This window comes from Hemitrygon akajei, chromosome 19, assembly GCF_048418815.1.
Source record: "Hemitrygon akajei chromosome 19, sHemAka1.3, whole genome shotgun sequence".
Classification (NCBI taxonomy): Eukaryota; Metazoa; Chordata; class Chondrichthyes; order Myliobatiformes; family Dasyatidae; genus Hemitrygon; species Hemitrygon akajei.
The window spans coordinates 44,857,802-44,883,148 of record NC_133142.1 but is presented as its reverse complement, the minus strand read 5'-3'; the positions used below and the strand labels follow the sequence as shown (position 1 = coordinate 44,883,148).

General features: G+C 39.6%; 2 protein-coding genes across 3 annotated transcripts in view; one reads left to right on the top strand and one right to left on the bottom strand.

The window, feature by feature from the left end:
- Nucleotides 1-2,576, bottom strand: part of LOC140741902 (acylamino-acid-releasing enzyme-like) — a 66,163-nt gene extending 63,587 nt beyond the window's left edge. The window contains exon 1 of the mRNA XM_073072442.1: nt 2,529-2,576. Within this exon, the coding sequence (XP_072928543.1) occupies nt 2,529-2,567 (39 nt within the window). The 5' untranslated portion in view covers nt 2,568-2,576. The remainder of the gene's footprint in view (nt 1-2,528) is intronic.
- A 218-nt stretch (nt 2,577-2,794) lies between these two features.
- apeh (acylaminoacyl-peptide hydrolase) overlaps nt 2,795-25,347 on the top strand; it is a 76,782-nt gene continuing 54,229 nt past the window's right edge. Inside the window, exons 1-3 of one of the 2 annotated variants that reach the window (XM_073072439.1) lie at nt 2,795-2,911; nt 16,850-16,979; nt 21,454-21,580. In XM_073072439.1, coding sequence (XP_072928540.1) covers nt 2,795-2,911; nt 16,850-16,979; nt 21,454-21,580 — 374 coding nt within the window. Of the gene's footprint in view, nt 2,912-8,314; nt 8,335-16,849; nt 16,980-21,453; nt 21,581-25,347 lie in introns of those variants that run through there. The other variant, XM_073072440.1, reaches the window with a different exon arrangement.

The following is a 25,347-nucleotide window of genomic DNA, read 5'->3' as shown; positions in this document are numbered from 1 at the left end:
ATTGGAAGGAGAAATCAATATACATGCCATTAGGTTGCATGATACTCAGACAGAATACAAGGTGTTGTTCCTCCACCATGAGAGTAGCCTCATCTTGGCATGAAGATGCCATGGATTGACACGTCAGAACGAGAGTAGTTATCAGTAAAATGCTTGGCCACTGGGAAGTCCCCCTTGTGGCGGATGGTACAGAGGTGCTCAACGAAGCAGACTCCGATTTACAATGGGTGTCACCAATGAAGAGCAGGCTGTATCAGGAGTACCTGACACAATAGACAACCCCAGAAGATTCACAGGTGTTGCCCCACCTGGAAGGACTATTTAGAGCCCTGAACGGAGGTGAGGGAGGTGTATGTGCAGATGTATCACTTAGTCTGCATTCAGGGATAAGTGCTGGGAGGGAGATTAATAGGTAGGGATGAATGGACAAGAGAATCACAGAGGAGCAAAGAGATAAAATATGTTTAGAGGTAGCTATGTATACTATCATAATTGTAACCTCATGGACCCCACATCATACACTTTATCATTATAATCAAACTGAGGCATCAGATCAGGTTCAAAGAGGAATGCAGAAGGGGTGGTGTGTGCATTACCAAAAATAATAAGGCATCAGCCTGATGAAGCTCCAATACAGAACTACAAACAGAATGCAAAGACGGAGCTGAGCAATCTCACAACCATTAGATCAGATTAAAGCTCTGAAGTATTAACATATCTAATTGTAATTGATGTTAAACCATTAGCTAGAAAACAAATATACTCCCATCCTCAATAATAACAGGGTCCAGTGTGAGAGTCTGAAGCATATGCAGTCAGAGGTGCTGGAGGTCCCAAATTCTTCAACATCAGTAAAGTTTTCTCCAAAGTTCTCCACCAAGTTTCCATGTGACATCGGGAAACTACCGAGTTCAAAGTAAATTTATTATATAGGTATGTATATACACTCTACGGCCATTTTATAGGTACCTACTGTACCTAATAAAGTGGATATTGAGTGTATGCTTGTGATCTTCTGCTGCTGTAGCCCATCTACTTCAAGGCTCAATGTGTTGTGCATTCAGAGATGCTCTTCTGCATACCACTATTGTAGCATGTGGTTATTTGAGCTACTGTTGCCTTCCTGTCAGCTTGAACTAGTCTGGCCATTCTCTGCTGACCTCTCTCATTAATGAGGCATTTTCACCAACAGAACTGACGCTCACTGGATATATTTTTGTTTCCTGCACCATTCTCTGTAAACTTTAGAAACTGTTGTGCATGCAAATCCTAGCAGATCAGCAGTTTCTGAGATATTTTTTAAAAACCCAGTCTGGCATCAGTAACCATTCCACGGTCAAAGTCACCAAGATCACATTTCTTCCACATTCTGATATTTACAGTAGTCTGAACAAGAACTGAACCTCTTGACCATGTCTACATGCTTTTATGAAATGAGTTGCGTCCACGTGATTGGCTGATTAGATATTTGCATTAACAAGCAGGTGTACAGATTTACCTAATGTGTAGTGTTCGTGTAGGCCTCCGTTAGTCTCGATACATCATGGATTTCTGCCATGGAAAGTTTCCAGGGTGCAAGCCTAGGCAAGGATTTTTTTTAATGGAAGACCAGCAGTTGCCCAAGCTCATGTCTCCCTTCTCTACACCACCGATGTTGTCCAAGGGAAGGGCAATAGGATGAACCTAATAAAGTGGCCACTGAGTACACATCACCACATACTACCTTGAGATTCATTTTCGTGCAGACATTCACAGTACAACAAAGAAAAGGAATAGAATCAACAAAATACTACAGAGACTGACAAACACCTAACGTGCAAAAGAAGACGAACTGTACAAATACAGACAATAAGTAAATAACTGAGACGCAGATGCTGCAAATGCTCTGAGCCATCCCAAACATCATGTCACACTGAGGATCTGATCACCAGAGGCACCTATGCAGCGTACAGCATTCGGGTCACTTTGAAATAAAGAATGCTAAATACTTTGAACAGAGAAGAGAATCACTGAACCAGCCAACACTACGCTGTGAAATGAAGTAAAAGTTAAACCTGCACCGCGTGAACAAACAGGCACCCCATTTAAAGAACAACACACACAAAATGCTGGTGGAACACAGCAGCCAGGCAGCATCTATAGGGAGAAGCTCTGTTGACGTTTTGGGCCGAGACCCTTCGTCAGGACCCCATTTAAAGACGCAGCTCTTTTCAAAATTCAGAATGAGGTTTATTATCACCGTTCAATGGATATTCATTATCAAAGTATGTATACTATATAGAACCAAGAGATAATTTTAATTTTTAAAATGTGATGTACTATTGCGGTACGGTAGTGAAACACAAAATACTGGCAGTAATCGTGCCAGTGAGGCCAAATGTTTTGACAAGTGCAGTATCTATTGATCTCAGTTGGAACAGCATTACAGTCACCAGCAACTACAGATTCTCCCGGGGATGCAAAGATAAAGGTTAATGTGTGAAAACAGGAGCTGTTTGAGTTGGATAAACAGCCAGGGTGACACTCACTTGGGCAGGAGAGGCGGAATCCAACAGCGTCCCGCGCATGCGCTCTCGCTCGACCGGGCCCACTCCCGGCAGTTGTGCAGCGTCAGCAACCGGAGTGCCGACGTTTCCATCAACAAAGTGCAGGGGGAGACTTACATTACAAATGGTAGTATTTCGAAAGAAAATAAATAATTTCCGGGATATATAACAGTAGTAACGAAAATACATCTAATACATTATTTTCAAGGAAATAATAGTCTACGATCTTCATTATTTTAAGTTTGAAAATGCTTGGGTTTAGCCCTCTCTACCGCCGACTGGTTGGTATTTCCAAAGCCTGCCGCACCGAGCGGCTGGGGAGGGGGAGGAGTAGATCAGTAACCATGGAAACGATGGGTTCGGAGGTAAGTGAGACCTGGCTCGGTGTTGGGGTCGTGGTCTGATGGCTTAGGCTCTGTTCCGAGCAGTGCTTGGAATCATGCAGCAGACAGAGGCTGTGCTTTTTGTCAGTCCTACTTCAGTAATGGAGGGTGGGCCCCTCCTCATTCCCATTGGGCCCCGACCACGGTCTTTTCGCCCTTGCCGATTCTGTGTTCGACACTCCTCCCGACCTGCTTCACTTTTGCCTAGCCTTGGCTTCCTCCCCACCCCACAACCAATTGATTCCTTATTTTGAATGACATGCAATTTTAGTCTGTGTCACCATCAATACGGCTTCATGGACAGATGCCCTTTCACCCTCTGATTGTTTTGAGTATAATTCATGCTTCTCTATCAATATAAAGGATTAACTGATTACAATCTAGCTGTTGCAAAACGGGAGTGGATTGCTTTGTCACCCGAGACCACATTCCAGAAGTGTTTCATTGTTTGTTAAATGAACTTAGGTCTCCCGAGATCGTGAAATTACTTGTGAAAATACTTCCTACATATAATTACAATTTGTTTATTTTCATTGAAATTTGGGAGGTGCGAAGAGTCACATTTATGCCAAGCTCTGAAATGTTTACCTATCTTACATTACATGTGATATGGTGCAACTCAAACTACCTGCGTCTCAATGTCACCAAGACCAAGGAGATGGTGGTGGACTTTAGGAGATCTAGGCCTCATATGGAGCCAGTGATCATTAATGGAGAATGTGTGGAGCAGGTTAAGACCTACAAGTATCTGGGAGTACAGTTGGATGAGAAGCTAGACTGGACTGCCAACACAGATGCCTTGTGCAGGAAGGCACAGAGTCGACTGTACTTCCTTAGAAGGTTGGCGTCATTCAATGTCTGCAGTGAGATGCTGAAGATGTTCTATAGGTCAGTTGTTGAGAGCGCCCTCTTCTTTGTGGTGGCGTGTTGGGGAGGAAGCATTATGAAGAAGGACGCCTCACGTCTTAATAAGCTGATAAGGAAGGCGGGCTCTGTCGTGGGCAAAGTACTGGAGAGTTTAACATCGGTAGCTGAGCGAAGGGCGCTGAGCAGGCTACGGTCAATTATGGAAAACCCTGAACATCCTCTACATAGCACCATCCAGAGACAGAGAAGCAGTTTCAGCGACAGGTTACTGTCGATGCAATGCTCCTCAGACAGGATGAAGAGGTCAATACTCCCCAATGCCATTAGGCTTTACAATTCAACTGCCAGGACTTAAGAACTTTTTTTAAAGCTATTATTAATGCTTTTTGAGTTAGTGATTTAGATGCATATCATATTATTACTGAGTTAAGTATTGTATGTAATGAGTTTTTGCTACAACAAGTGTATGGGACATTGGAAAAAATATTGAATTTCCCCATGGGGATGAATAAAGTATCTATCTATCTATCTATCTATCTATTTACATGGTAGACACAAAACTAGGTGGAGTTGAGGGTAGTAAGGAATTCAGCAGGACGTGGGTATGCTAAGTTAGCAGGTGTGAAAAAATGAAGTCGTGTACATGGTTGTAGAAAACATAATTGAACGATATTTTTAAATAGTGGTTAGGAAATGTTGAGGTTCAAATGTATGTTTTTTGCATTGCTCACTGAAAAGTGCAACTGAAGTAAGAATATAGTGTGTTGAGCTTTAGTAGATGGGTCTTACAGCATTCATTCTGGACTTCTAGGTAACAAGCAGGTTCTGTTTGTACCAATGTTCATTAGTCAGTTTTGCTGTGTCAGAAAGTGCATAAAAAATACTTACGACAACCATCCCTCCACAGTATTGTAATGAATAGCACCAAAAGCACAAAAGACTTAAAAGAGAACAATTACTAAAAGAGGAGAGAAAGGTGGAGGGAGGAAACTAATTCTGCTGTTCATAGGAATGAACATATGTATGTGACAAATATGAATTTATTAATACAGAGTACTGGTTTATTGGGACACATCAGGACCAGTATATTGTGGCCCAATTAAGTAGCTGCCCAATTAAGTGGTTGAAGTTTCATGGAAGTAGTTAAAAAGGTATAAAAAAGACAAGCTGCTATTTAACTGAATAACAAATATGTACTTAAATGAAATACACGGTAAGCTTACCAATACTACTACAGCACTATAAAACTGTGTATTAGCTCCAAATATTTTTCAAGCTTGGGAATTAATCCAATGTATACTGTTGTATTTTTTAAATTGACTATAAATGAAGAAAATCAGCACAGACACCTAGTACAGATAATAAACTGCCTTCATACAATGTATCCTCCAAATCTTCATTTTCATTGTAACATTCAAGATGATTGTTAATACCTTCCAATTCTTTGTAGTGCCTTACCTGTTCAAGTCGTGAAATCATTTCATTTTTTTTCCTGGCCATTTCTGGCATCTCCAAGCCTGAATGCTTGAAACTACTGGAGCAAAACAGTTCTGAATTGTCTTACTGCTCATTTCTCGCCAGCTATCTCTGACAACCGCCTTTTGAACACAAACACATGCAACTGACACTATTGGAAAAACTATTCGTTCCAAGCACGGTGTAGTGTTTAATAGCCACACAAGTACACATGGCTGACGTTAGTTAGGAACTATTTGGCAACAGTTTCCTTTCCCAACTAAGCAACATAGTCTCCCAAATAAACAAAGGAAATCCTGGCTATTTTCTCAATTAGTTTTTGTTCTTTAAGAGATGTCTCAAATAAACATCTACCCTAATTAGCTGACGACCAAATTAACTGGAATCCACTGTATATGGGAGCTTGATCCCTAAGTTGGACTTTGGTAACCCACAGATGGCATGTAAGAGCTTTGTACTTCCAGACCTAGAATATTGAGTACCAGTTTGGTCTCATTATTAATACAGAGAGCATCATAAAATTTGACCAGCCTATTTCTTGGGATGGCAGGTAATCGGAAGTTGCTGAAACTACACCAGTACTCTGGATTTTAGAAAAATCAATGGTGATCTCACTAAACCTAAAAAAGTTCTTACAACACACACAAAATGCTAGAGGAACTGAGCAGGCCAGGCTGCATCTATGGAAAAACGTACAGTTGACTTTTTGAGCCAAAACCCGTGGCAGGACTGGAGAAAAAAAGATGAGGAGTAGATTTGAAAGGTGGGGGGGGGGGGGAGGGAGTTTTTCCCACTCATTGGGAAGACTGAGGCAAAAATCTGGAGCTGGAGTCCTAAGGCAGTCCTCCATCGAGTTCAATGCTGTCTGGCAACTCCTACGATTATGCTGGTATCAAACTGTATCAGTCTCTGCTGTTCCTTTGGGTTCATCAGATGCGTGAAGAGGGGGAGCTTGCTACATGGGTAACAGCTTGCTCTCCATATCATACTGCCCAGGCTTGTGTATCTAGACAGCTAGGACGCAACCTCCATGGTCAACTCTAACTGACAGAGGCCCTCACCTCACCTCTCACTGAATAAAACAAAATACTATAAATTATAATAAGAACTTTTTACTGTATATAAATTTAACTAAGTAATGCAAAAAGAGAGCAAAAACAGTGAGGTAGTGTTCTTGGGTTGGTTCATTGTCCATTTAGAGATCTGATGGCAGAGGAGGGGAAAGCCTGATGCAAGACTGAGACAGATGTGGCATCTGTGCACCACAATGAGTTAATCATGAGGCAAAGTCTGCCTCCTCTACCTTTACCTGATTCTGCTGTTCAGTCCATGCAGTGGAAGGTGAAGCCCTTGGGCTGCAGTGCCTTGTCTGGAGTGTTGATGGTGACAGTACATTACAAACATGACAGACACAAGTTAACGTAAATTATAAATGACTTGCATGACAAAATAAACATACGGTGGAGGGTGATTGATAAGTTCGTGGCCTAAGGTAGAAGGTGTCAATTTTAGAAAACCTAGCACATTTATTTTTCAACATAGACCCCTCCTACATTTAAACACTTAGTCCAGCAGTCGTGGAGCATACAGATCCCGTCTTATGTAGACCACTTCTACAAAGTGATAAGTTCGTAGCCTAAGTGGAAGGAGAAGAGTTATACGGCTCTCGTCACATGCACGTGCTGTTCAACTCTTTGAGTGAAAATGCAGAAAGTTTGAAGTTAATAGCTCATCTCTTTCTACCTTAGGACACAAACTTATCAATCACCCCTTCTGTGGACCACTTCTGGAGGTCCAAGATGCCGACTTCTACAAAGAAGGGATTTGTATGCTCCATGACCGCTGGACTAAGTGTGTAAATGTAGGAAAAATAAATGTGCTAGGTTTTCTAAAATTGACTCTTTCTACCTTAGGCCATGAACTTATCAATCACCCCTCATAATGATATTAGTGCAATTTAAAATGAACATTACAACATGAATGTATAAACATAATGCCATTGGTGCAGTCTGTCACTTCTGAAGAAAAGTTCTATACATGAAACATGATTTTATGTGACTTTAACAAATATCTAGACTCCTGGGCTCTTCTAGTTTCTTTTTTTTGACTTTTTCTTTTGAGTTCAACTTATCTGGTATTTTATATTCCGTTAGCATATGTAAATGTGCTCAACACTGGTGCTTAGATATGTCCTCAGCCCCCTATTTTACTCCCTATACACTAATGGCTGTATGGCATAAGATAAACGCAATAGATTCTGCAAATGTTGGAATTCTAGAGCAAAACACACAAAATACTGGAGATACAGTATCTATGGAGGGGAATAAGCAGTCGATGTTTTGGGCCTGGATCCTGCATTAGGACTGAAAAGGAGGGATTGAAGAAGCTAAAATAAGGTGGGAGAGGGGAAGGGGTACAAACTGACAGGAAATAGCTGAAACCAGGTAAAGGGGAAGGTGCATGGGTGGGGGAGGAGGAAGGGAAAGGTGTATGGGTGGGGGAGGAGGGATGAAGTAAGAATCTGGGAGGGGATAGGTAGAAGAGGTAAAGAGCAGAAGAAGGAATCTGATAGGAGAGGATAATGGGGGAAAAAAGGAAAGAGTGGGGGCACCAGAGGCAAGTGAGGAGAAGAGAAGGGGTAAGAAGTGTGTTAGAATGGGGAATTGAAAAAGAAAGGAGGAAGGGGGGGATTGAAAAAGAAAGGAGGAAGAGGGGGAATTTACCTGAGGTTAGAGAAATTGATGTTCATGCAATCAGTTCAGAGGCTACCCAGATGGAACATGAATTTATTCTCCTCCATCCTGAGTTTGGCCTCATCATGGCAATAAAGATGGCCATGGACATACATGTCAGAATGAGAATGGAAGGTCAAATGGAAATGGGTAGCCATTCGGAGATCCTGCCTTTTATGGCGGACAGAGAGAAATGGTTGAAGAGGTGATCCTCCAGCATATGTAGGGTCCATCATTTTGTGTTTGTTGCTCATGTTTTCCAGCATTTGCAGATTCTGTTGTGTTTCTAATCTTATTTTCTTCTCTCTGCAGATAAAATAAAGGATACAGGTAATTGTGCAGGAATTAATTTATGCAGAACAGTTGAGCACTTCTGCTTCTAAAGTGAGACATTTAATATACCTTCAGGCAAAGTTACATGTCTGTAAGTGTGGGGTTGTTAGGATCATCAACATCTTCTTGAAAAATGAGTGAAGCATCAGGAACTGGTGCTGAAACTGGCACAACAGTTTCTTCAAAAACTGTTTATGATGGTGGCAGCACATCTGGGTGAGCAGAAGCAGAAGTCGGAGAAAGGAGGTCTTCTATATGCCACATTTCACGCGATAGCCAGGCAGCCAGGGATTCGGCGCTGGGTTCTTCCCTCTTCACTCTTCACTGAGGGTATCCTCGTTAGTTTCTTTTCCTCCGCTTAGTAATATGCTTAAATTCAGCGGGTCGCCACATCTGATTTGAGGTCGTAGGCAGAAGACAACGGAGCACCGGCCGGGCGATGCCAGTGGCCAGTGCGCGACTGCCAGCAGGCGGGCAAGAAGACTGACCGATCCAGTGGCGGGTGAGACGGGCAGGTGCTGGGGGGCTACGCCTCACACAAATGATATTAATAAATGCAGGAAAACAAGCAGGAATCACCTGTCTGTGCTTACAAAAGCAAGCCAACACGTGAACAGGTCTAGCACAACCAAAACAATGCGCAGCAGATTGGTACGGTGGCCCGAGAAATTTGAAATTACAGTTGCGCGGAAAATTTGAAATCAGTGCTGGATTATCAAAAGGACCAGATTGCAGGCAGTTGGTTTAGTAAAGGTCGACCTGTATTTGGAAAGGCAAGACTGATTAGGAATAGTTAGCATGGCATTGGATGTGGAAAATTTTGTCTTACAAATTTGATTTTGAATTTATTTTGAAGAGCTGATGAAGGAAATTGATGAGGATATTGATTATAAGGTCCCACATGGTAGGCTTGTCCAGAAGACTAGATCACATAGGATCCACAGTAAGCTAGCCAATTGGATACAAAATTGTCTTGATGGATGTTATTCAGGGTGGTATGTAGATTGTTTGTCAGATTGGATGTTTGTGACCAGTGATCTGTTACAGATCAGCAATGGGTCCACTGTTTGTCTTTTGTATTAACAATATGGATGAGGATGTAGTTAGTATGGTTAGTAAGTTTGTGGATGACACCAAAATTGTTTGTACAGTGGACAGTAAAAAAGGTTATCTAAGATTACAATAGGATCTAGATCCATTAGGTGCCTAGTTAACTGAGATAATCTACTAGGGAAGTGGGGCAAATAATGCAGAAGAAACATAACTCAGTCAAATGTGAGATGTTGCACTTTGATCAGTTGAACCAGGGCAGGACTTGCATTGTAAATATTAAGTCCCTGGAGAATGTTGTAGAACAGAACAACCTAAAGATACAGGTACATTGTTCTCTGAAAGTGGAGGCACAGTCAAATAGCATGGTGAAGCAGGCATTTGGCAAACTTGCCTTAATTAGTTACAGCAATGAGAACAGGGGTTGAAACATCATGTTACAAGTGTACAAGTCATTGATGAGACCACACAAAGTACCTGATGTCATTAAGTTGGAAGTAATGTAGAAAGCATTCACTGGGATACTGACTGGAAACCTTGAGTTATAAGAATGTTTGTTCCTGGAACATGAGGTTAATGAGTGACCTTATAACGTTACTTAAAATTAAGAGGGACATAGATAAGATGACTGGTGACAGTCTCTTTCTTAGGATATAGAGACTAAAACAAGAGGATATAGGTTTAAGGTAAGAGGAAAAAGATTTAAAAGGGACCTGAGGGACAAGTTTTTACACAAAGGATTCTGAATATAAGGAATGAATTACCAGAGGAACTTGTAGAGGTGGGTACAATTAAAAGACAGTTAAAAGACATTTAGCCCTGCACATGTGTAGGAAAGATTTAGAGGATATAGGCCAAAAACAGGCTATTGGGACTAGTTCTGGTTGGTTTGGACTAATTAAGTTGAACGGCCCGTTTCTGTGCTGCTTAGCTCTATAACTGTGATTGTACGAATAAAAGATTTGAAGGATCAGGGTAAGGAAATGTTAAAGGGATATTGGTGGGTGATGCAATGAATGTTTTTGAAAGCAATTTAGAAGTTTTACTGAAGTGCAAGCCAGGATAGGAGAACTTTTGATGACAAGTTTGTACGTAGTAGAGCAACCTTTCCAGAAATATGTTGAATAGTTAAATATGGTGCAAAAAGACAAAAAATGTATTTAAAGTCAAGGAAAGATTGAAGGAAGGCAGTTACCAAGCTGGAAATAATTTATCTTGGAGAGAATATATATGATATCCAAAACTCAACATGTAGTCGGTTGTGAACTGGTTTGTTCTGTTGTGAAGAATGGAGGGTTGGTGATTAGGATACATGACTGTCAAGATCTCATTGAATGGCAGAGTGGGCTCAAGAGTTTGAATAATCTCCGGTTTCCATGACCTGCTAAATGGAAAAATTGGCTGCTATGTGTTTACACTATGAAGGTTCAAATTGTCCTGGGGTGTGACAGGTGCTCTTTAAATGCAAACTTGCTTTTTTTCATCTTAAAACGAATATCTTGAAATTTGGCTACAATTAAAAGAAAACCAGTCTGTGGCACTATTTTAGTATAAAACTGGAAGAATATATTTGGGAAACAAACAAGATCTGTTGCAAGTAGGCTGCAGGAGATTAAGCATCCTAATGTATAATTAAGAGGTAAACCCATTCTGAAGGAGGCGAGGTATTTACTTGCCAACTAGATGAAGTTCAAAGTAAATTTGTTATCAAAGTAATATATGTCACCATATATAACCCTCCAATTCAAGTTCTTGAGAGCATACTCAATAAATCCTTAATAGAATAATAACCATAATAGAGTTGATGAAGGATCATACCAACCTGGGCTTTCAGTCAATGGGCAAAAGACACAAATTGTGCAAGTACATAAGAAAAATTAGAAAATAAAATAAATAAACAATAAATATCAAGAACGTGAGATGAAGAGTTCTTGAAAGTGAGTCCATAGTTTGTGGGAACATTTGATGAAGTGAAGTTGAGTGAAGTTATCCTCTTAGGTTCAAGAGCCTGATGGTTGAGGGATAATATCTATTCCTGAACCTGGTGGTGTGAATCTTGAGGCCTTCTTCCTGATAGCAGCAGCGAGAAGAGAACATGTCACACAAAGTGCTGGAGAAACTCAGCAGACCAGGCAGCATCTATGGAAAAAGTACAGTTGACGCTTCGGGCCAAAACCCTTCGGCATGACTGGAGAAAAAATGCTGAGAGGTGGAGAGAAGAAAGTGAGAAACACCAGGTGATAGTTGAAGCTTGGAGGGGGAGGAATGAAGCAAAGAGCTGGGAAGTTGATTGATGAAAGAGACAGAAGGCCATGGAAGAAAAGAAAGTGGTGGGGGGGAGGAGCACCAGAGGGAGGTGATAGGTGGGCAAGGAGATAACGAGAGAGAGACAAGGGGATGGGAAATGGTGAATGGGGGTGGGGTGTGGAGGGATTACTGGAAATTTGAGAAATCGATGTTCATGCCATCAGGTTGGAGGCTACCCAAACAGAATATAAGGTGTTGTTCCTCCAACCTAAGTGTGGACTTAGTGTGGAAGTGTTTCCACCTCCCATTCCCATTCCAATATGTAGATAGATAGATACATGGATCTATACATCTATACATGGATGTCCATCCATGGCCTCCTCCACTGTCGGGATAAGGCCTTGCTTGCTGTGCTCAGGACAGATCCTCTGAAATAACAAGTTGCAGAGTAACTTGCTATTTGAGAAGCTACTAACTTCAATTTCTTATTGATTCCTACAACAATGTATGGTCATGCTTAATCTTTAGAAGCTAACGATTACAGCAGCTGTACTGAAATTATTTCTGTATTGGCATTTTCCTCAGGCATGTGAGTAATTTACATATTTTTCATTGCTTGCCATTTACATTGAAAAGAACTCAGTCCATTGCAGTAAATGGTTACTGAATTTTCTTTCTTGGCCTCTTTTAAGCAAAATGTCATATTCATCTGGCACTGTTAAAAAGGGATTAAGTAAAACTTGTAAAATGTTCTCTTTTTTTTGTAGATTTCCTGACTTATTTTATCTTTCCAGGTGGTCTTGACTAATTATTCTGTTGGAAGAGAATGAATGAGGTTGTGACTTAACCAGATTACTTTTAATGAAGATGTGTCTAGTTATCACAGACATTTCCATCCCCTGGCATGTCGATTACATTTTTCAACCTGATTCAAAGATAATTTTAGTCAATAGTAAATCTGGCACCCTTGGGATTTGGTAATGCCAGACTAACAGAATTTTTTAAATATTGGAGATTACTCTAATACGCTTTTATTTTACTTTTTTTAATTTAACATTTTGCACCGTACTATATTTCCCAAATAACCCAGTGATTTTTAAAGATCACTGGAAGTATACAAGCACCCTGGCTGCTGACCTGGTGTTGCAGACGTGTACTCTGGCCCACAGCTCTGATCCCCCAATCCTGGTTACACATGTTATATACACTCTGGAATTGTGGTTTACTCCACACTGATGAGTAAACCAGATGCTGAACAATTGTATATCAATTCCTTAAGAATTTTCTGGTTGAGCTATAAATGTGCAACTTTTCCATTGAGTATTTGGATAGTGCATATTTAATATTTTGCCCTCAGAACTAGTTTCAATAAATCTGTAGGCACGGTATTTGTAATTTATGAATTTCTGCCTAAATATAGTGATTTCAAATCAGAAGTTGCACTAGTATATAAAAAAATACAACTAATTTCATTGCTATTAATGTCTTTAAATGCATAATTCGTTATTCAAAGTCAAAGTAAATTTGTCATCAAAGTACAGTACATATACACTCATTGGCCACATTATTAATGAGCAGGTGTACTGTTGTACCTAATAAAGTATGTTATACACACTGGGTGTATGTTACCATATACTACCTTGAGATTCATCTTCTTGCAGGCATTTACAGGAAAATAAATACAATAATTCGTTAAGAGCTATACATAAACATAGTCTGGCAAATATCCAGTTTGAAAAAGAATACAAATTGGGCAAATAAAAAAGTACTGAAAACCTGAGTTGCAGTGTTGGCCATAGTGGATTTGAAATGTGGAAGAAAACATTGAACTCAAATGGGTCAAGGATAATGGAAGCAGACAATGTCTTTGTTCCTGCCATGTGCTTGGAAATGGAGGTTGCCATTTTCTGGAGCTGTTTTATATCCTCTATTTTGTGAGATGAAGTTGCTTAATTTTTTTGTGTTTTAAGTGGACACAATGATACTTCAGGTAATCTGTTAGACTGGAGATCATTTCCAAATAAGAAGTTATTCATGAGATGTTCTTTGGTTGGATAAAATGCAGGTTTTTGACTGTTGGCACCAGTATCTGTTTCGTATGAATAAAGCTCATTGATGATTGTGAACAAAGAACAACCATCCTATATGTTGATTTGTTACCATGTTTGATTTGGCCAACAACAGTCTCGGCAAAATCAGCCAACTTAAATATGGAATTGGAGCGTACTTAGCCACACAATCATAAATATAATGTGAATAGAGCAGGGGTTAAGCACACAGCCTTGTCGTGCAGATGTTGTTGCCAATCTGTACAGTCTGCAGGTGAGGAAATTGAGGATCCAGTTGCATGGGAGAGAGGATTCAGGTCTTGGTTTTTGAGCCTAGTGATTAGTTTCAAGGGGATAATACTGTTAAATGCTGAGTTGTAGGGACTGAAGAGCATCCTGATGTATGGATCTTCTTTGTTCGGATGTTCCAGAAATGAGTGAAGAGCCAATGAAATGGCATCCACTGTTGACCTGTTCTGATGTTAAGCAAATTGGAGTGGTTACTCCTCAGGCAGATGTTGATGTGCTTCATGAACAATCTTTCAAAGTACTTCATTACAGTGGATGCAAACGTTACCTCACATTGTCATTTATATTGTCGTCTATATTTGCAGAAATTTGAGACCTTTATAACTGTCATTCATTAATTTGGCCCAGTTTCACACAATTATCAATATGCCTTCCATAAAGTTTGCATTTGTACTTTTGTGAATTTTGTACTTCAAGCTTTTTATAAACCATTTGGCTTGTTCGCCACTGCACTTAGCACATCAAAGAGAGTAAGAGTAATCTGCAAAATACAGATTTTCATGGCAGCTAACCATTTTAATTGCTATCCTCATTACTGTTCCAACATGTCAGTTTATGGCCTCCTCCTCTTCTGCCAGGATGAGCCCACTCTCAGGTTGGAAGAGCAACACCTCATATTCCATCTAGATAGTCTCCACATAATCAATTTCTCATTCTGATTATTTTTCTCTCCAACCCCTTCCCCCTTCTCCTAATCCCCACTCTGGCCTTCTCCTTACCTGCCTATCATGTCCCCCTGGTGCCCCACCTTCTTCCCATTCTCCTATGGTCCTATCCTTTAAGATTCCTTCTTCTCCAGCCCTTTGTCTTTTCTGTCTATCACCTCTCAGATTCTTTCTTCATCCCCCCTCCCCCACCCACTTAACTTCACCTATCACCTCCAAGCTTATACTCCTACCCCTCCCCCCACCTTTTATTCTGGCATCGTCTCCTTTCCTTTCCAGTCCTGATGAAGGGTCTCAGCCTGAAATGTCAACTGTTTGTTCATTTCCATAAATGCTGTCTGACTTGCCGAGCTCCTCCAGCACTTTGTGTGTTGCTTCTCTGGATTCTGACCATCTGCAGAATCATTTGTGTTTAGAAATAGATAGAAGTATCTCATTGACAAAAACATCTGGAATTGGAAGATGTAGAACTGAAAGCTATAGGCTGCACAATCGCGTATTGGTTAGCAAAAATCTCTTTACAGCGCTAGAAATCACTGTTCGGGGTTTGATATTCACTGCTGTCTGTAAGGAGTTTGTAACTTCTTCATATGATCATGTGGGGATTCCTCCAAGTACTCCAGTTTCCTCCCACATTCTGAAGGTGTACATTTAGGGTTAGTGAGTTGTGAGCATGCTATGTTAGCACCGAAAGTACAGTGACTTTTGCGGACTGCACGGCACAATTGTTGCTGATTAGATTTAATGCAAAGGATGCATTTCACTGCATGTTTTGATGTACATAGTTATGTAAATATCCCTACACTATTATGATATGATAATATTATTGACAATACCTTAACATGTTGTTGAGAGAATCTTTCCTCAGCATTTAGTGCAGCCCCACAGCAATTACAGAAAGATTACAGAATATTATGAGCTCTGTGTACTTGAGAGCTACACAGAAATAATGATCTCAAGCTACAAATAATTAATATTTTTTGAAGTGCAATTACTCTTGCAGTCAATGAAACAAAGTTCCACAGATATTAATCATGTAAATGATTAGGTAAGTCAATGTTACTTCTGATCTCGAGTATGTGTAGAACATTATCAAGGACTTAAGGAAAACCTCACATATTTGAGTGATAACAGTGATTGTTTATCAACAAATGTATTAATGTATTTGATCTATTTAATGGCCTTCAGCAGCATGAAAAGGAATCAGTCACAAATCGTTGAGTGGATTGTGTGGGACATATTTTTGCTTGTTGACCTTGGGCACAATGTATAACCTACAACTATCTCATCAAGCCAGTTCAACAGTCAGTTGAATATTTTAAGAACTCAGAAAAAAGGAAGTAAAAAAACTTAATTTTTGACTCACCTTTTTATAGAGAATAAAATTAAAACAGAGTAATATAGAAATCAGAAGTACTGTACAAATAATTTTCTGTGTTATTTTACAACTTGTGGAGGGATTGTCCTTGGTCATAAATGGTAGGATCACACTATAGTATACATTTTGTGTTTCATTTCTGAAACTTGTCTGAATTGACTTCAGTTGAACTTCCATTTGGAAGTTAGGTTTGATGTTACAGCCAAGAACAAATTTCTACCTGTAAAAATGTTGTTCTGAAGAAATGAAAATCCACTCATGGAAATTAATAAGTAGAGTCTTAAAGGTCAGTGTCCATTTCAATTTGCTGATCTTTTGATGATTGCTTTAGTAAAGATTTAAAAACCTCAACTTGTGGCAGAGACAAACTATCATTGATGCTAACCCGTATATGCATTTATATACCCCAAAGAATGCTACCATATTTTCTTCTTCATTTCTGTGAGCATTACTAGCTTCAGTGTTACTCTGATCATAAATCTGGACCATCATCTCCTCCACAAAGTAATATATCTGTGTGAGTTGCACGTCTTTAGTATTGCATGAAAGTACATGTCTAGACAGTGCACTGTTTTCTGATGATGTCTAGATGTTCATCTCATACAGTTATTACAAACAGACAGTGAAAGGAAGGCATATCATATTTCATGATATTAATATAGAAGGGACAGTCTCAACACTGAAAGCTTTGATTACTATCATTTGGCTTATAAGTAAATCTGCCTTGTGACACACTTGGATGATGTGTTGAAAAAACAATTTCAGATTGTATTTAATTACATAATTAATATATGCTCTTTTCTTTCTTGATGAAGGTGGTTACCAATCCCAAGGCAATTGCTGAGATCTACAAAGAATTGAGTAAATTCCCATCTCTGTCAAAAGCTAGCATTGGACCAGAGGTCATTTCCCAGTATGGTGGCAAATACTGCAACATCTATACAGGTATGTGGAACAAAGATATAAAAACACAATATAATGGAAACACTCAACAGATGAGATAGCATCTATGGAAAGAGAAACAAAAGTTAATATTTCAGGTTGAGACCTTTTGTCAGACCTGAGAAAGAGAGAAACCAAATTATTTTTAAGTTGCAAAGAGTTTGGGGGAGGATGGCTAGAATGAAGGAAATGTCTGATAAGGTGAAGTCAGGGTTGCTATGGAGTTAAACTGTAAACAAGATAATTTGGTTGATGGGTTAATTGGGCAGTTAGAGAAGATCTGAACAAAACTACATAAAAGCTATGAAATGAGAGTAGTCAGTAAGAAAACAAGGGAATGTATAAGTTGTAACATGCAGAGCTGTAGGAGGTGCTCAGCAGGTCAATCTGTGCTAATGCTAATGCAGAATGAAAAAAACTGAGCCAATATTATGGTTGGACTGGCCAGACAGGGAAAATATGTTATTGAGGTTGTAGAATTCAGTATTTACCCTATAACGCTACACTTCCCCAGATATTAGATGAGGTGCTGTTCCACAGATGTTATAGTTTCAGATGGGTCAGAATAAAATGGGAGTGGGATGGAGAATAAAGCACAAACAGTGAGAAGCTTAGGGCTGCTGCTGTAGACTAAATGCAGATTGCTTTGCAAAATAATCACCCAATCTACTTTTAGTTCCTCCATTGTAGAGGAGATAAAACTGTGAACTTCAAATGCAATGAACTGTATTAAAAGAAGTGCAGTTAAATCACTGCTTCACATGAAAGAACGTTTGGGTTCCAGCTGGAAGTGATAAAGGATCAAGGACCCACTTTATTCACTATATACACTACGTTTACATATATTAGGAATTTGTTGTGGTGTGTTGTCACAACATGCAATAAAAAACAACAACACTCAACAATTAGCATTATATAAAAATCAGTTAGATGTATGGGGATGAAATAAATTGTGCATTAGTACATATGTACAGTGTGAACAGGATGTATTTACAATGTGAAAAGCATTATATAAAGTAGTTTAAAGGGCTTACAATGCAGTGCAGTAACTGAGGTAATGGATAGAGTAGGTGGGCAGGAAAAGGATAAAGGGAAATTAAAGGGAATGAATGGCACCTCCTGCAGTTGCATAGATAAGTATCTTAACAAGGGAAGTAGCTGGTGAAGCTGAAGAGCGGACCAGAAAGCTGCAAAGGAATATGTGTCTGTCTGGTAATGGAATGAAGGTAATAAAAATTGCCTTGCCTGCTGAGTGCATCCAATATTTTGTGTTTTTACTTCATTTTTCTAGCATCTATGGTTTCTTGGTTTTATTTAACTGAAGGAAAGATCCTTGTTTCCTATAAGTAAAAACAGGAGCAAAGAATTGGATTTTAAATTTATATATTGAAGAAAAAGTTGGTTATAAAGAGTTTTAGGAAAGGAATACCAAAGCGTAGGACCTACAGTGTTTTGGTATTGGTTTATTGTCACATATACCAAGATATAGTGAAAAGCTTGTCTTGCATATTCTTCATACATATCATAAAACATTACACAGTGCATCGAGGTGAAATGAAGTAAAATAATAACAATGCAGAATAAAGTGTCAATGCCACTGAAAAAGTATGGTACAGGTAAGCAATAAAGTGTAAGATAACAATGACGTAGATTGTGAGGTCAAGAGTCCATCTTAATGTATAAGAGACCCATTCAAGAGTCTGATAATGGTGGGATAGAAACTATCCTTGAGCCTGGCGGTAAGTGCTTTCAGGCTTTAATAGGAGAGAGAAGAAGAAAGAATGTCCGAGCTGGAAGGATCTTTGATCATGTTGGCTGCTTTCCTGAGGAAGTGGGAAGTATAGACAGAATCAGTAAAGAGGAGGCTGGTTCCCGTGATGTTCTGTGTTGTGTCCATAACGCTCTGCAGTTTTTTTACAATCACATGCAGAGCAGTTACCATGCCAGGCTTTTATGCATCCAGATGGAATGCTTCCTATGGGGCCTTTCAAAGAGCCTCTTGAATGCCATTTGCTTCTACTTCGTTCCAGGCAAGTGCCACTTTCTAAGCAAACTTACCCTCTGTATTACCTTTAAACTTTTGCTCCTCTCACCTTAAACCAATGCATTCTAACATTTGACACTTCTACTATAGGAAGTGTGTGGTGGGGCAGAGATACATCTCTACCAAAGGAGGTGTAGGTGCTCCTTCCCTCCACTAGCCTGTAGGTGCTTAGTCCCTAATCAGGGTCACATGAAGTCATGGGAGCAGGTGGTGGATGATCACATAAGCAGCTGGTATATATCACAAGTCTTGGTTATGCGACCACTGATGCCAGCTAGTAAATTTCTTAAGAATATTGTTAATGGCTGGAGTCACCTGTCTTGTAAAGACACTGCCCAGTAGAAGGCAATGGTAAACCACTTCTGTGGAAAAGTTTGCCAAGAACAATTGTGATTGCCCACCTCAAATGACACAGCACATAATGATGATGATGATGATGACCAAAGGAAAAAAGATTCTGGTTGTCTCCCCTATCTATGCCTCCTTCAGTTTTAGAAACTTTTATCAGGTCTCCTTCAGAGTGAACAATCCACATTGGTCCAGCTTCTTCTTATAGCTAATACTCTCTAATCCAGACAGCATTCTGGTAAGCCTATTTTGAACCCTCCTCCAAAGTTTCCACATCTTTCCTGTAATTGGGCAACCAGAACTGCACACAGTACTTACTCTAAGTGTGGCATATCCAAACTTTTATATAACTGTCATGTAACTTCCTGACTCTTATACTCTGATGTCCTTAGTGATGATGGCAAACATGTTATAAGCTTTATTTACTGCTCTATCTATTAGTGTCACTTTCCGGAAGGTATGGGCTTGGATCTGAAGATTCCTATTAATGTCAGTGTTGTTAAGGATACTTCCATTATCTGTATATTTTCTCCTTACGTTTCACTTCCGAAAATGCAACACTTGCTAAATTAAATTCCATTTGCATTTTTCTGCCTGCTGTATCCTTAAACAACCTTCTTCACTCTCTGCAACTCCACCAATTTTTGTGTCATCCGCAGACTAACTGACCAACCCATCCACATTTTGGAATAGGTGCCTTTAAAGTACCCATTCAAATAACAGCATGTATCTGCCTAAGGCTCAAAAGAATCACTGAGTTATCATATGTAACTTTGCTCGAGGCCACTTTAATGCTTTGATAAATGCAAAAACATGATTGAAATTCCTGCATGGAGTGATTCCATGTCAGCTTTATAGTACCAAGACCTTTCTAAAAAAACAAATTTTAATTATGCAACTTCCCTGTAAAAGGTGGACAGATTTAGAAAGGTAAATCAGAATTGATTAAAGAACTAAAAATAATGAATTATTAGTCTCCTGAGTCTCCATAATTCAAAAATATGGGCAATCCATCTGCTTGAATGTTTGACCCCCACATTATAATCCCTTCCAATAAGTAGACATCCAGGCTCAAATGTGGCAGCACTTTGCTGTTTAATCAGTAGTTATCCCAGTATTAAGTGAAGTCCCATGGCATTGCTTAGTCTCACTGAAATTCCCTTGCTGAAATCACCTCTGTGATACTGTGCCGGTTTAAACCTGCCCTAAGGTCTGACCCTCATTACTTCAGTGGGGTTGCAGGGCTAAGGAACAAGCGACAAAGGGGGTAGTTAATTTTTTTTGCCTAGGATTTAATCTTAGTTTCATGTTTCATCTATTTACTTATATTGAGCCATTTTTAATTAACTATTTTGAGTAAAACAGATAATCCACTATCCTGTTTGGAAACCCTGGTGGCTTCTGGCTCACCAACTGATGTTTCTTGCATGTCTCTGGAACTCAGCAGGTTCACTGGGAATTTTATTCCAATACTCTAATACTGTGGAACTATTTTTGCACAATTTCTGATTACGCTTTAATCTTCGCAGCATTTTGCTGTTTTGCGCTTGTTGCGGTGTTTAATGTAATTTTTACCACGTGTGCTGTTTATTCTGCACTTCATCCAAACAAGAAATTTCACTACACCCTCTTAGCTGATCTAATCTTTAAATATAGTGATCTGCAAGTACATTAGGTATTAATGAAATAACATCCAACAGTCTAGAGAATCTGCCAGTCCAGCACCACCAAAGTCCTGAGCATGCCAGGATTATTGGAATTTTACTGTACTTTTAAGAAAATTGACTAAATGTTGTTTGTGAATGTTGAAAAGTTTAAAAACTGCAAAAGTCCCAGCTTCTGGAATTGGAAAAGTTGGATAGCTCTCCATGACAATTTTAGGATAGGAATGTTATTAGTGAACTACCGGAGACTCTATACTGCTCAGGTCTATGATGGTTCAGGTTAGCAAGATTGGTTCTCTGCATCAGCACCAGGAAAGAATGAGAATTGATCATTTTGGATGGGAATTCTGGGTGACAAGGTCATCCAAATCTGCTTGTTTAGTTGAGAGATTTAAATAAATGTTTATTTCTGATTTTACAGAATGGTCTCAGCGAGATCTGGAACGAGCAGAGCAGGTGAAATTCTGCCGACAGTATATTATGTTCTATGATGATGATTCCATAGTTTATACAGGTCCTTCTGGAAGCTGTACAGAGCTACAAGGCGAGTGAGTAGAGCATTATGTGTATATACTGTGTTTGCTCCATCATGCAAATTTAGGTCAGTTAAGTATTTGAGCCATAATGTTCAAATATGTCCATTTAAATTAACTGGCATCAAAGGCATAAATTAAAGGTTAGTGAGCAGGGAAACTAGATAATTTTTAACTTCTGAGCAGAATCAGAAATGATAAGAGTCATAAAGTTATAATGCTTGGAAACAGGCCCTTCAGCCTAATTTGTCCATGCTGATCAATGTGCCTTCTTGAGCTAGCCCCTTCTGATTGAATTTGACCCACATTCTTCTAAACCTTTCCTATCCATGAATTTGTCTAAATATCTTTTTAAATATCATTGTACCCACCTCTACCATTTGCTCTGGTAGCTCGATACATGTACCTTCTATGTGGAAAAACTTACCTCTCCGGAATCATTTGAGTTGTTCTTCTCTTTCCTTCAACTTATGCCCTCTAGTTTTAGACTCTCTTACCCTGGGGGAGAAAAGGGTTTGACCATCTAGCCTATGTTTTTAATGCATTTCTATTAGATCACCCCTTGGCCTCCTTTGGTCCAGGGTCAAACAGTCCCAGTCTATCCAGTTTCTCCTCATAACTAAACCCCTCCAATCCCAACGACAGCACTGTGTATCTTTCCTGCACCCTCTCTATCTTAATCACATCCTTTCTTTAGAATGGTGACCATAATTGCATACAATAATCTAGGTGCAATTTCACCAATGTCCTGTACAGTTGTAATGAAGTACGTATTCTCAGATTAGAGGCATTTAATATGTTTGTCTATAAAGTAATTTTATTTCCTCTTTATTATCTAGATGATGTGGAATACATGGCCATAGGCACCAATATAAAACTGCAGCCGTTGATAGAAATTAAATATTGTTAATTAACCTGTACAACTTATTTAAGATTTGATGTTTATTGATGATTAATGATAATTGACGTGTGGCACGTAGTCAAGTGGATAAGGTATCGGTCTAGTGATCTGAAGGTCGTTAGTTCGAGCGTTAACTGAGGCAGTGTGTTGTGTTGTTGAGCAAGGCACTTAACCACACATTGCTCTGTGACGACACCAGTGCCAAGTTGTATGGGTCTTAATGTCCTTCCCTTGATCAACATCGGTATCGTGGAGAGGGGAGACTTGCAGCATGGGCAACTGCAGATCTTCCATACAACCTTGCCCAGGCTTCAGTCATCATTGAAAATTGATGGACAGTCAAAGAAGAATGATAATTGATTAAGCTAGTAGAGAACTGAAGACCAGAAAGTTGTTCGATCCATGGTAGCGTAGTAGTTAGCAGGACACTATTACAGCTCAGAGCATTCTGGAATTTGGAGTTCAATTCTGGTGCTGTCTGTAAGGAGTTTGTATGTGCTGTCCATGAATGCGTAGGTTTCCTCTGGGTCCTCTGGTTTCTTCCCACAGTCCAAAGACGTACTGGTCAGTAGGTTAATTGGTCATTGTAACTTGTTCTGATCTAGTGTTAAGTAGATTGGTTGCTGGGTTGGCGCAGCTTATTGGGACAGGGAGGCCTGTTCTATGCTATATCTCTAAATAAGTAAAATAAATTAAATCTAAATTTATATACCGCTGGTAGTTCCATAGAGAATTTTTGTAAATACTCTCCTTGCAGATCAGATTATTTCCAATTTAAACACTTGTGAAGTGCTTGCAAAGAGGTTGTCGGAAATGAGCTGAATTTGGCACATATCAGCATTCTCCATGCCCATCCCCTTGGCCTGCTATTGGATTGTGCCATGGGCTCAGAGCTGAGGATAAATGCCTGGAGCTAATGGGATGGTACACTTTATTGCAGGGAAAGAACGCCATTGCCAAATTAGGCTGGGAAGATGAATAGATTTTTTTAAGCACTTTTCTTACATTTTTACTCATTTATTCCAACACAGAAGGACCCTGCCAATTCCCAACTGAGCAACCCCGCTAGTCTCATTCCCCTCTCTTTATTTCCTTTTAGCCGTGTAGTTTATTTCTTTCTCAAATACCCATTACTTCTCTGATTCCTTTTGCCATATGCCTACAGCATGGAATAATTTACCATAATGAATTAAGCCTCCAACACATCTTTGGGGGATGGAAGGAAATCAGAGTACCTCATGAAAACCCTCCTGGTCACTTGCAAACTCCACTCTACGCAGACAGTACTTAATGTAGAATTGGAACTGGATCCCAAGAAGCAGTGATTTATAAGTAGTTCAATCACCATTAATAACAACAAACTAACTAAAAGCCATCAGGCCTTATATTGCCCAAGACCTAGTCATCACACCTAGATCATTCCACTTCATTGCATAATCATGATGGCTGGGACTTATGGAGTATTTCTTTATTTGTATTGAGATACAGCATGGAAATGGCTCTTCAGGCCCTTTGAGCCATACCACCCTGCAACAAACCTATTAACCCTAGCTTGATCACAGGTCAATTTACAATGACCAGTTAACTTACTAACTGGTTCGTCTTTGGACAGAGCACCAGGAGGAAATCCATACATAGATTTTTGCCTACAGTGGACACCAGAATTGAATTTCAAACTCCGATGCCTAAGCTGTAACAATGCCATGCTAACTGCTATGCACGACACCTATATGATTCATCCCATTAATGGGAGACTAAAGAGAGATTTTCGTTATGTGTCCAGTAGAGAGTCTGAATACCTAGCCAAAAATTGGCCCGTCATCTGGATTTTTCTAGACAACTTTTTTAATTCATTTTGATATAGCATTGCAAAGATCAGGACCAATCTATTCTGTTTTCCTTTGGGACATTGTCAGATATAATTCAATTACTGGTGCTTGTCAAATCATCAGTGAAATGTGTTGAATAGAGCAGATATAAATGAACATGAAAATTTTTTTTCTACAGTTGCTTTTGTTGCTAGCACAACAAAATAATCTAATTTTCACAGGAAAGGTTCGCTGGGATATAGAATGTTTGTTTTGTGGTTTTTTTTTCCCTCTCTTAATGCCCTTTCCTGACTTTGCATATAGTCCTAAATGACATTTCTCCAGATCTCTGCATGTTCTTCCAAGTAATCACACTTCTGTTTCTAAGTTTTCATAAATTAGTGGGGGATTGTTGATCAGTTAGGGAACTGGGTGGAGTAATGGCAAATGGATTTCAGTACAGGTAAGTGTGAGGTGAAGAATTTTGGAAAGTCGAAGCAGCGTAGGACTCATATTATGGAATGTAATGGAATAGGGGGACTTAAGTACGGTGCAGGGGCAGGGTTTCAAATTTCTGGATCATCAGGTTCTCTTCTTGGGAAAGTATGACCAATACAAAATGGATGGGTTACACCTAAACTTGAGGGGGACTGATATCCTTATGGGCAGGTTTGCTAGAGCTGTTTGGGATGGTTTAAACTAAGTTGGCAGGAAAATGGGTATCAAAGTGATAGGACTAAGGATGGCAGTTGGTATGCGAGTCAATGAAGTGTGTAGTGAGACTGTCAGGAAGGACAGGCAGATGATAGGGCAAAATTGGGATGAGTTGAAGTGTAACCTGGGGGCAAATTTTAAAATGGTGATGAATACAGGACTGAAGGTGTTATATTTAAATGGATGCCATATACAGAATAAGGTAAATCATCGTGTAGTGCAGTTAGAGATTGGCAGATATGATATTGTGGGCATCACTGAGGCATGGCTGAAAGAAGATCATATTTAGGAGCTTAACAAGGAAATGCCTTCTATTGAAAGGACAGGCAGGAAAGCAGAGGGGCTGGGGTGGTTCTGAT